The 12123-nt window shown below is 46.2% G+C and overlaps 2 protein-coding genes across 5 annotated transcripts in view; one reads left to right on the forward strand and one right to left on the reverse strand.

The window, feature by feature from the left end:
* The window catches only part of RNASEH2B (ribonuclease H2 subunit B), a 42247-nt gene extending 38364 nt beyond the window's left edge, over window positions 1–3883 (reverse strand). Inside the window, exons 1-3 of one of the 4 annotated variants that reach the window (XM_056562045.1) lie at window positions 3787–3883; window positions 3528–3678; window positions 1169–1240 (exon numbers count right to left, since the gene is read on the reverse strand). In XM_056562045.1, the coding sequence (XP_056418020.1) occupies window positions 1169–1240; window positions 3528–3591 (136 nt within the window). In that variant the 5' untranslated portion in view covers window positions 3592–3678; window positions 3787–3883. Of the gene's footprint in view, window positions 1–1168; window positions 1241–1944; window positions 2012–3095; window positions 3216–3527; window positions 3679–3786 lie in introns of those variants that run through there. The other 3 variants (XM_056562048.1, XM_056562047.1, XM_056562049.1) reach the window with 3 other exon arrangements.
* DLEU7 (deleted in lymphocytic leukemia 7) overlaps window positions 3352–12123 on the forward strand; it is a 44736-nt gene continuing 35964 nt past the window's right edge. Inside the window, exon 1 of the mRNA XM_056562052.1 lies at window positions 3352–3492. The gene's annotated coding sequence lies outside the window, so the exon portion shown is untranslated. The remainder of the gene's footprint in view (window positions 3493–12123) is intronic.

Consider the following 12123-nt stretch of genomic DNA (forward strand, 5'->3'; position numbering starts at 1 on the left):
TGCAGCTCGCACAGGTGGGTGCTGCATGCGAGATTGCAGGGGTCCTCAGCAGCGGGACCCCCGCGATCAGACATATTATCCTCTATCCTTTGGATAGGGGATAAGATGTCTTAGGGCCAGAGTACCCCTTTAAATGCAAGTTTTATTTTCTGAGCAATGGAGGAGGTCCCTAGTCTTCTGGGTAATACTCCAGCATTGCTTAAAAGCGAGGACACCACCTCCATGGCTCAGAAAACAAAATTTGGCATGCTATTAAAGGGGTACTTCGCTGCTCAGCGTTTGGAACACCAGGAGATTGTGACATCATAGCCCTGCCCCCTCAATGCAAGTCTACGGGAGGGGGCGTGACAGCGTCACGCCCCCTCCCATATACATGCATTGAGGGGGCAGGGTGTGACGTCATAAGGGGCGAGGCTATGACATCACACGCTCCAGTGCTGGCTCCAGCGTTCAGAACAGTTTGTTCCAAATGCTGAGCAGCGGAGTACCCCTTTAATCACAGGACTAAGGGTAGGTTCACACCACATTTTTGCAATACAGTTTTTTTTATCAGGTTTTTGATAAAAAACGGATTCCTCAAAACCTGACTAAACTGTATCAAAACGTGTGTACAAAGTTTTATCTGTGTACGGTTGAAAACCGTATACAGTTTGAAAAGTGATGTCCGGTTGCAACCGCTTTTTAAGAAAAAAAACGTATATGTTTTGAACTTTTAACTCCATTATGAATAAAGTTTCACTTGTTTGATTGAAATTCCAAGAAAATAAACTGTGCAAAGTCAAAAACCGTATGGTGAAAACTGGATGGAACCGTACGCACATACGGGTCTGTACGGTTCCCATTGACTCCCATGTTAAAAAAAAAAATACGTATACGGGTCAATACGGTTTTCAATACGGTTTTCTGTCCAGAAAAAAAAAAAGTAAAAAAACGTGTGATGTGAAAAACGGAGATAACCGTATGCAATATGGTGCATACGGTTTTGAATGGAAAGTCTATGGCCATGGTTTGTTGTATGGTTGCATCCGGGTTTAAAAAAAAAAAATAAAATGTATCCAAAAACTGTATAGAAAATCGTGGTGTGAACCCATCCTAAGTTTTTTTTATTTTTATTTTTTTTTTTTTATCAAGAACTGACAAGAATCTGGAAATATGAAGCCTACTTTACCTGTAAGGGGACTGCGCAATTTAGCAAACAAGGTTTTACCACTTGGCTTTTCTGCATCATTTTTAAGAGAATCTGAAATGACAGACGAGTGAAGAAATTACAGAAGTCTGTTGTCAGTATAAATCATCAGATAAAAACAAACAAAAAAAAAAAACATGAATGACAAAAAAAAATGCAACTTCTCAAGGCACGTTTCTTTTACAACTAAAATGAATGCAAGGAATGGTTCATATAAAGTCACCTCCAAGGCATCATCTCATGAAGACATTAACCCCTTAAGGACTTAGGACGTATGAGTACGTCCTAAGTCCGGTCCCTGTCTATAACGCGGGGTCCCGGCGCCTATTCACAGCCAGGACCTGCGGCTAATAGCGCGCGGCCGCGATCGTTCGGCCACGCGCTATTAACCCTTCCGGTGCGGTGCTCAAAGCTGAGCGCCGCATCGAAAGTGAAAGTAAATGCTCCCGGCTGCTCAGTCCGGCTGATCGGGGTCATGATCGGGGTATGAGTACGTCCTAAGTCCGGTCCCTGTCTATAACGCGCGTTCCCGGCGGGACCCCGCATCATAGCGGGATGCTCCCGGCGCCTATTCACAGCCGGGACCCGCGGCTAATAGCGCGCGGCCGCGATCGTTGGGCCACGCGCTATTAACCCTCCCGATGAGCGCTGCATCGAAAGTGAAAGTAAATGCTTCCCGGCTGCTCAGTCGGGCTGATCGGGGTCATCGCGATAAAATTGCAATGCCCCGATCAGCTACCCGGAGAGAAGGTCCCTACCTTCTTCCGTCGGTGTCCCGGCTCTGATTGATTGCTCCATGCCTGAGTTACAGGCTGGAGCAATCAACTGCCGATTACACAGCTTGTTGCCATGCAATGGCAAAGCAACAATCTGTGTATGCAATCAGCCATTGCAAGCTCATAGGTCCCTATAGGAGCTATGAGCTCGCAAAAAAAAAAAAAAAAAAAAAAAAAAAAAAAAAAAGTGTTAAAAAAAATAAATTAAAAAAAGTTAACCCTTTCAGGTATTCCCTTCTGAATTAAAAGTTTAAATCACCCGGCATTTCCTAGTAACAAAATAAAACAGTGTAAATAAAAATAAACATATGTGGTATCACCGCGTGCGTAAATGTCAGAATTATAAAAATATACCACTTTTAAAACCGCAAGTTCAATGGCGTACGCGCAAAAAAATTCCAACATCCAAAATAGTGCATTTTTGATCACTTTTTATACCAAAAAAAGTGAATAAAAAGTGATCAAAGAGTCTGATCAGAACAAAAATGGTACCGCTAAAAACTTCAGATCACGGCGCAAAAAATGAGCCCTCATAGCCCCCTGAACGCAGAAAAATAAAGTTATAGGGCTCAGAAAATGACAATTTTAAACGTATAAATTTTCCTGCATGAAGTTATGATTTTTTTCTGAAGTGATACAAAATCAAACCTATATAAGTAGGGTATCATTTTAACCGTATGGACCTACAGAATAAAGATAAAGTGTCATTTTTACCGAAAAATGTACTGCGTAGAAACTGAAGCCCCCAAAATTTACAAAATGGCATTTCTTCTTCAAGTTTGTCGCACAATGATTTTTTTTCCGTTTTGCCGTGGGTTTTTCGGTAAAATGACCAATGTCACTGTAAAGTAGAATTGGTGGCGCAAAAAATAAGCCATCATATAGATTTTTAGGTGCAAAATTGAAAGGGTTATGATTTCTTAAAGGAAAGGAGGAAAAAACTAAAATGCAAAAACGTGAAATCGCTCAGTCCTTAAGGGGTTAAATGGGCACTGTCAGAATCAAATCCATTTTATACATTGTACATCTTGGCATTAATCTTTCTAATATACTTCATAAAAAAATTGTCTCTATTTTATAGAAATATTGGCTTATAAAAAAAAAAAAAAAAAGGATCACTATGGTCCATATACCATAATCCATTGGTTGCTATTGGCAACACCTCCACTTCCCATTTACACCAGTTTGATGGTGCATGAATACTCCAGTTATTGTGGGAGATTTATCAAAACCGGTCTAGAAGAAAAGTTGCTGTGTTGCCCATAGCAACCAATGAGATCGTTTCATTCATTTTTTTTTGAAAAGGCCTCTGAAAAAAATGAAAGAAGCGATCTGATTGGTTGCTACGGGCAACTCAGCCACTTTTCTTCAGGAGAGGTTTTGGTGAATCTCCCTATTTTGTTGCAGTATGTCTGCCCTTCATGTTATTACAAGAAGACACAATCCAGCTCCTATCAGGATACAAAAGTTGCATCTATAACTCCTATAAACCGCAGGAGGGGACTGACTCCGCGCGGAGACACGTTTGTGGTAAACCAGCACAGTGTGAACAGGTGTCTCTGTACCTGGCGCTATGAGCACCCACTGATCGCTCGGCACGTCCCCGGGCTTCTTTCTCCTGGGCGGCATAGTGCAGCAGGCGCACACCGGTCCGCAGAAACTTGGCGCGCTCTGGGGTCCCACCACTAAGCCGAGCCGGGAGGGGGAGGATGTCTCCTGTTTTATCGATATATATGCAATAATTATGCGTCTACAAGACAGGAACTGCATAAAATATACTCAGTTATTTGTATTACGTCCATTTGTATAATGAGCTGAACATACCTTCACACTGTGATACCACAAGTCGGAGAACACCCCCCTGTGGAGGAATAATGGTAGCGTCCGCTCGGAGTTTACATTTCTGCAGGACGCTTCTTCTTCCTGTCACGTTGGAATGAGGAAGTGACTATGGAGGGTCCAGTCCTGTATAGTATGTGTAAGCTGCGGAGGAAGTGACTATGGAGGGTCCTGTCCTGTATAGTATGTGTAGGCTGCGGAGGAAGTGACTATGGAGGGTCCAGTCCTGTATAGTATGTGTAGGCTGAGGAGGAAGTGACTATGGAGGGTCCTGTCCTGTATAGTATGTGTAGGCTGCGGAGGAAGTGACTATGGAGGGTCCAGTCCTGTATAGTATGTGTAGGCTGAGGAGGAAGTGACTATGGAGGGTCCTGTCCTGTATAGTATGTGTAGGCTGAGGAGGAAGTGACTATGGAGGGTCCAGTCCTGTATAGTATATGTAAGCTGCGGAGGAAGTGACTATGGAGGGTCCTGTCCTGTATAGTATGTGTAGGCTGCGGAGGAAGTGACTATGGAGGGTCCAGTCCTGTATAGTATGTGTAGGCTGAGGAGGAAGTGACTATGGAGGGTCCTGTCCTGTATAGTATGTGTAGGCTGAGGAGGAAGTGACCATGGAGGGTCCAGTCCTGTATAGTATGTGTAGGCTGAGGAGGAAGTGACAATGGAGGGTTTTGTCCTGTATAGTATGTGTAGGCTGAGGAGGAAGTGACTATGGAGGGTCCTGTCCTGTATAGTATGTGTAGGCTGAGGAGGAAGTGACAATGGAGGGTTTTGTCCTGTATAATATGTGTAGGCTGAGGAGGAAGTGACTATGGAGGGTCCTGTCCTGTATAGTATGTGTAGGCTGAGGAGGAAGTGACCATGGCGGGTCTTGTCCTTTATAGTATGTGTAGGCTGAGGAGGAAGTGACTATGGAGGGTCCAGTCCTGTATAGTTTGTGTAGGCTGAGGAGGAAGTGACTATGGAGGGTCCTGTCCTGTATAGTATGTGTAGGCTGAGGAGGAAGTAACTATGGAGGGTCCAGTCCTGTATAGTATGTGTAGGCTGAGGAGGAAGTGACTATGGAGGGTCTTGTCCTGTATAGTATGTGTAGGCTGAGGAGGAAGTGACTATGGAGGGTCCAGTCCTGTATAGTATGTGTAGGCTGAGGAGTGCGACCATGGAGGGTCCAGTCCTGTATAGTATGTGTAGGAAGTTATTATGGTGGGTCCTGTCCTGTATAGTATGTGTAGGCTGAGGAGGAAGTGACTATGGAGGGTCCTGTCCTGTATAGTATGTGTAGGCTGAGGAGGAAGTGACTATGGAGGGTCCTGTCCTGTATAGTATGTGTAGGCTGAGGAGGAAGTGACTATGGAGGGTCCAGTCCTGTATAGTATGTGTAGGCTGAGGAGGAAGTGACTATGGAGGGTCCAGTCCTGTATAGTATTTGTAGGCTGAGGAGTGCGACCATGGAGGGTCCAGTCCTGTATAGTATGTGTAGGCTGAGAGGAAGTGACTATGGAGGGTCCTGTATAGTATGTGTAGGCAGAGGAGTGCGACCATGGAGGGTCCAGTCCTGTATAGTATGTGTAGGCTGAGGAGGAAGTGACTATGGAGGGTCCTGTCCTGTATAGTATGTGTAGGCTGAGGAGTGCGACCATGGAGGGTCCAGTCCTGTATAGTATGTGTAGGCTGAGAGGAAGTGACTATGGAGGGTCCTGTATAGTATGTGTAGGCAGAGGAGTGCGACCATGGAGGGTCCAGTCCTGTATAGTATGTGTAGGAAGTTACTATGGTGGGTCCTGTCCTGTATAGTATGTGTAGGCTGAGGAGGAAGTGACTATGGAGGGTCATGTCCTGAATAGTATATGTAGGCTGAGAAGGAAGTGACTATGGAGGGTCCTGTCCTGTATATTATGTGATGGTTGAGGAGTAAGCGACCATGGAGGGTCCTGTCCTGTATAGGATGTGTTGGCTATGGAGGGTCCTGTATAGTATGTGTAGGCTGAGGAGGAAGTGACCATGGAGAGTCCTGTCCCGTATAGTATGTGTAGGCTGAGGAGGAAGCGATCATGGAGGGTCCTGTCCCATATAGTATGTGTAGGCTGAGGAGGAAGTGACTATGGTGGGTCCTGTCCTTTATAGTATGTGTAGGCTGAGGAGGAAGTGACTATGGAGGGTCCTGTATAGTATGTGTAGGCTGAGGAGGAAGTGACTATGGTGGGTCCTGTCCTGTATAGTATGTGTAGGCTGAGGAGGAAGTGACTATGGAGGGTCCTATCCTGTATAGTATGTGTAGGCTGAGGAGGAAGTGACTATGGAGGATCCTGTCCTGTATAGTATGTGTAGGCTGAGGAGGAAGTGACTATGGAGGGTCCAGTCCTGTATAGTATGTGTAGGCTGAGGAGTGCGACCATGGAGGGTCCAGTCCTGTATAGTATGTGTAGGAAGTTATTATGGTGGGTCCTGTCCTGTATAGTATGTGTAGGCTGAGGAGGAAGTGACTATGGAGGGTCCTGTCCTGTATAGTATGTGTAGGCTGAGGAGGAAGTGACTATGGAGGGTCCTGTCCTGTATAGTATGTGTAGGCTGAGGAGGAAGTGACTATGGAGGGTCCAGTCCTGTATAGTATGTGTAGGCTGAGGAGGAAGTGACTATGGAGGGTCCAGTCCTGTATAGTATTTGTAGGCTGAGGAGTGCGACCATGGAGGGTCCAGTCCTGTATAGTATGTGTAGGCTGAGAGGAAGTGACTATGGAGGGTCCTGTATAGTATGTGTAGGCAGAGGAGTGCGACCATGGAGGGTCCAGTCCTGTATAGTATGTGTAGGCTGAGGAGGAAGTGACTATGGAGGGTCCTGTCCTGTATAGTATGTGTAGGCTGAGGAGTGCGACCATGGAGGGTCCAGTCCTGTATAGTATGTGTAGGAAGTTACTATGGTGGGTCCTGTCCTGTATAGTATGTGTAGGCTGAGGAGGAAGTGACTATGGAGGGTCATGTCCTGAATAGTATATGTAGGCTGAGAAGGAAGTGACTATGGAGGGTCCTGTCCTGTATATTATGTGATGGTTGAGGAGTAAGCGACCATGGAGGGTCCTGTCCTGTATAGGATGTGTTGGCTATGGAGGGTCCTGTATAGTATGTGTAGGCTGAGGAGGAAGTGACCATGGAGGGTCCTGTCCCGTATAGTATGTGTAGGCTGAGGAGGAAGCGATCATGGAGGGTCCTGTCCCATATAGTATGTGTAGGCTGAGGAGGAAGTGACTATGGTGGGTCCTGTCCTTTATAGTATGTGTAGGCTGAGGAGGAAGTGACTATGGAGGGTCCTGTATAGTATGTGTAGGCTGAGGAGGAAGTGACTATGGTGGGTCCTGTCCTGTATAGTATGTGTAGGCTGAGGAGGAAGTGACTATGGAGGGTCCTATCCTGTATAGTATGTGTAGGCTGAGGAGGAAGTGACTATGGAGGATCCTGTCCTGTATAGTATGTGTAGGCGGAGGAGGAAGTGACTATGGAGGGTCTTGTCCTGTATAGGATGTGTAGGCTGAGGAGGAAGCGGCTATTGAGGGTCCTGTCCTGTATAGTATGTGTAGGCTGAGGAGGAAGTGACTATGGAGGGTCCAGTCCTGTATAGTATGTGTAGGCTGAGGAGGAAGTGACTATGGAGGGTCCTGTCCTGTATAGTATGTGTAGGCTGAGGAGGAAGTGACTATGGAGGGTCCTGTCCTGTATAGTATGTGTAGGCTGAGGAGGAAGTGACAATGGAGGGTCCAGTCCTGTATAGTATGTGTAGGCTGAGGAGGAAGTGACTATGGAGGGTCCAGTCCTGTATAGTATGTGTAGGCTGAGGAGTGCGACCATGGAGGGTCCAGTCCTGTATAGTATGTGTAGGAAGTTATTATGGTGGGTCCTGTCCTGTATAGTATGTGTAGGCTGAGGAGGAAGTGACTATGGAGGGTCCTGTCCTGTATAGTATGTGTAGGCTGAGGAGGAAGTGACTATGGAGGGTCCTGTCCTGTATAGTATGTGTAGGCTGAGGAGTGCGACCATGGAGGGTCCAGTCCTGTATAGTATGTGTAGGCTGAGAGGAAGTGACTATGGAGGGTCCTGTATAGTATGTGTAGGCAGAGGAGTGCGACCATGGAGGGTCCAGTCCTGTATAGTATGTGTAGGCTGAGGAGGAAGTGACTATGGAGGGTCCTGTCCTGTATAGTATGTGTAGGCTGAGGAGTGCGACCATGGAGGGTCCTGTCCTGTATAGTATGTGTAGGCTGAGAGGAAGTGACTATGGAGGGTCCTGTATAGTATGTGTAGGCAGAGGAGTGCGACCATGGAGGGTCCAGTCCTGTATAGTATATGTAGGAAGTTACTATGGTGGGTCCTGTCCTGTATAGTATGTGTAGGCTGAGAAGGAAGTGACTATGGAGGGTCCTGTCCTGTATATTATGTGATGGTTGAGGAGTAAGCGACCATGGAGGGTCCTGTCCTGTATAGGATGTGTTGGCTATGGAGGGTCCTGTATAGTATGTGTAGGCTGAGGAGGAAGTGACCATGGAGGGTCCTGTCCCGTATAGTATGTGTAGGCTGAGGAGGAAGCGATCATGGAGTGTCCTGTCCCATATAGTATGTGTAGGCTGAGGAGTAAGTGACCATGGAGGGTCTTGTCCTTTATAGTATGTGTAGGCTGAGGAGGAAGTGACTATGGTGGGTCCTGTCCTGTATAGTATGTGTAGGCTGAGGAGGAAGTGACTATGGAGGGTCCTGTCCTGTATAGTATGTGTAGGCTGAGGAGGAAGTGACTATGGAGGATCCTGTCCTGTATAGTATGTGTAGGCGGAGGAGGAAGTGACTATGGAGGGTCTTGTCCTGTATAGGATGTGTAGGCTGAGGAGGAAGCGGCTATTGAGGGTCCTGTCCTGTATAGTATGTGTAGGCTGAGGAGGAAGTGACTATGGAGGGTCCAGTCCTGTATAGTATGTGTAGGCTGAGGAGGAAGTGACTATGGAGGGTCCTGTCCTGTATAGTATGTGTAGGCTGAGGAGGAAGTGACTATGGAGGGTCCTGTCCTGTATAGTATGTGTAGGCTGAGGAGGAAGTGACTATTGAGGGTCCTGTCCTGTATAGTATGTGTAGGCTGAGGAGGAAGTGACAATGGAGGGTCCAGTCCTGAATAGTATGTGTAGGCTGAGGAGGAAGTGACTATGGAGGGTCCAGTCCTGTATAGTATGTGTAGGCTGAGGAGTGCGACCATGGAGGGTCCAGTCCTGTATAGTATGTGTAGGAAGTTATTATGGTGGGTCCTGTCCTGTATAGTATGTGTAGGCTGAGGAGGAAGTGACTATGGAGGGTCCTGTCCTGTATAGTATGTGTAGGCTGAGGAGGAAGTGACTATGGAGGGTCCTGTCCTGTATAGTATGTGTAGGCTGAGGAGGAAGTGACTATGGAGGGTCCAGTCCTGTATAGTATGTGTAGGCTGAGGAGGAAGTGACTATGGAGGGTCCAGTCCTGTATAGTATGTGTAGGCTGAGGAGTGCGACCATGGAGGGTCCAGTCCTGTATTGTATGTGTAGGCTGAGAGGAAGTGACTATGGAGGGTCCTGTATAGTATGTGTAGGCAGAGGAGTGCGACCATGGAGGGTCCAGTCCTGTATAGTATGTGTAGGCTGAGGAGGAAGTGACTATGGAGGGTCCTGTCCTGTATAGTATGTGTAGGCTGAGGAGGAAGTGACTATGGAGGATCCTGTCCTGTATAGTATGTGTAGGCGGAGGAGGAAGTGACTATGGAGGGTCTTGTCCTGTATAGGATGTGTAGGCTGAGGAGGAAGCGGCTATTGAGGGTCCTGTCCTGTATAGTATGTGTAGGCTGAGGAGGAAGTGACTATGGAGGGTTCTGTCCTGTATAGTATGTGTAGGCTGAGGAGGAAGTGACTATGGAGGGTCCAGTCCTGTATAGTATGTGTAGGCTGAGGAGTGCGACCATGGAGGGTCCAGTCCTGTATTGTATGTGTAGGCTGAGAGGAAGTGACTATGGAGGGTCCTGTATAGTATGTGTAGGCAGAGGAGTGCGACCATGGAGGGTCCAGTCCTGTATAGTATGTGTAGGCTGAGGAGGAAGTGACTATGGAGGGTCCTGTCCTGTATAGTATGTGTAGGCTGAGGAGGAAGTGACTATGGAGGATCCTGTCCTGTATAGTATGTGTAGGCGGAGGAGGAAGTGACTATGGAGGGTCTTGTCCTGTATAGGATGTGTAGGCTGAGGAGGAAGCGGCTATTGAGGGTCCTGTCCTGTATAGTATGTGTAGGCTGAGGAGGAAGTGACTATGGAGGGTTCTGTCCTGTATAGTATGTGTAGGCTGAGGAGGAAGTGACTATGGAGGGTTCTGTCCTGTATAGTATGTGTAGGCTGAGGAGGAAGTGACTATGGAGGGTTCTGTCCTGTATAGTATATGTAGGCTAAGGAGATGGCAGCAGCTCATACCTTTCTGCCCTGCAGTGAATGGAGCTTGGGCTGTGGAGCACAGGAATTGTGAAAGTAGCACGTGTGCAAATGGTTTTTTTAAACTGCACATTTTACAGCAAAAAAATTAATTATACAGGGTGGGCCATTTATATGGATACACCTTAATAAAATGGGAATGGTTGGTGATATTAACTTCCTGTTTGTGGCACATTAGTATATGTGAGGGGGGGGGAAACTTTTCAAGATGGGTGGTGGCCATTTTGAAGTCAGCCATTTTGAATCCACAGGGAAACACATCATCATGTAGCAATTTCGCATATCCAGTGGCCTTCATAATGATGTGTTTCCCTCTTTATGCACTGAAGCTGACACATTCCCTGAGTTTTTCCAGCAAGATGGTGCACCACCACATTATGGGTGTCAGGTCCGAGCATTCCTAGATGAACAGTTTCCCGATCTGACCCCCTTAGACATTTATCTTTGGGGTCATCTGAAGGCAATTGTCTATGCTGTGAAGATACGAGATGTGCAGCACCTGAAACTACAGATACTGGAAGCCTGTGCTAGCATTTCTCCTGCAGTGTATATAGTAGTGTATAGCAGTGTATACGGATACTGGAAGCCTGTGCTAGCATTTCTCCTGTGGTGTTGCTATCAGTGTGTGAAGAGTGGGAGAAGAGGGTTGCATTGACAATCCAACACAATGGGCAGCACATTGAACACATTTTATAAGTGATCAGAAACTTGTAAATAACTCATGAAAGAATGAAGTTACATTAAAACCAAGCACATCATTGTTTTTCTTGTGAAATTCCCAATATGTTTGATGTGTCACATGACCCTCTTCCTATTGAAAAAACTAAAGTTGCATTCAAAATGTCTGACTTCAAAATGGCCACCATGGTCACCACCCATCTTGAAAAGTTCCCCCCCCCCCCCCCTCACATATACTAATGGGCCACAAACAGGAAGTTAATATCACCAACCATTCCCATTTTATTAAGGTGTATCCATATAAATGGCCCACCCTGTAGATAGGTATAGTTACAGTTTAGATCGCACAGGGTCTCTCTCCTGAGACACACAGTAATCACTAGTTATAATCCTTAATGTCGCTCCCTAGCAGTGTATAGAGAAGATGTCTCTCAACCAGAGCAATGCTAGGTCTCGTTTACACTTTGGAATTTCTGAGTTGAATCTGGCAGAAAAATTCACTTGAAAAGTCCATTGCAGCAGAGCCCTATTGTTTTCAATAGAATTCCGCTGCACTGTTTACAATGCAGAATTTTCATTCTGGAAACATCTGGCAAGAAAATGTTGCTGCATTTCTGAGCAGTCCAAGCCCTGACTGATGAGACATTCTGCAAAAATTACACCATGTATAAAGAGATTGTCAAAGATGTATGGAGGAGCAGGTTAATCGGGCAGCAGAGTAATGGGTGAATTGGAGCGTAAGAGGGGCACAGGGATCTTACAGTAGATCAAATGCAGTAGCACTTTTAATTAGTCAAAGTTGAGAAAAGAGCAGGAACCTTCAGGAAATGTCTCTGAGGGCAGCAGAAGGTGTCAAGGGTTTAGATGTGTGTTTTGAAAGACAGGGCAGAATCAAAGGTTATTCTAACTTGTGGGACTGGGGACAGAGAGCAATCATTGACTGTAATTGATATATTGGGTGTGGGAGTAAAGGAAGATGGGGGAAATAGGACCTCTCCAATTTCTTCATGTCGAGGTTTAGAAAGTAAGATGTACCAGACAGACACTCTGCGGGAATTTTATCAAAATGTGTGCAGGGGAAATGTGGAGTAGCTGTCCATAGCAACCAATCAGATTGCTTATTTTAAGAGATACTAAATTGGTTGTGAGGTATGAGGAAATCTTAGAGAG

Source organism: Hyla sarda, chromosome 2, assembly GCF_029499605.1.
Source record: "Hyla sarda isolate aHylSar1 chromosome 2, aHylSar1.hap1, whole genome shotgun sequence".
Classification (NCBI taxonomy): domain Eukaryota; kingdom Metazoa; phylum Chordata; class Amphibia; order Anura; family Hylidae; genus Hyla; species Hyla sarda.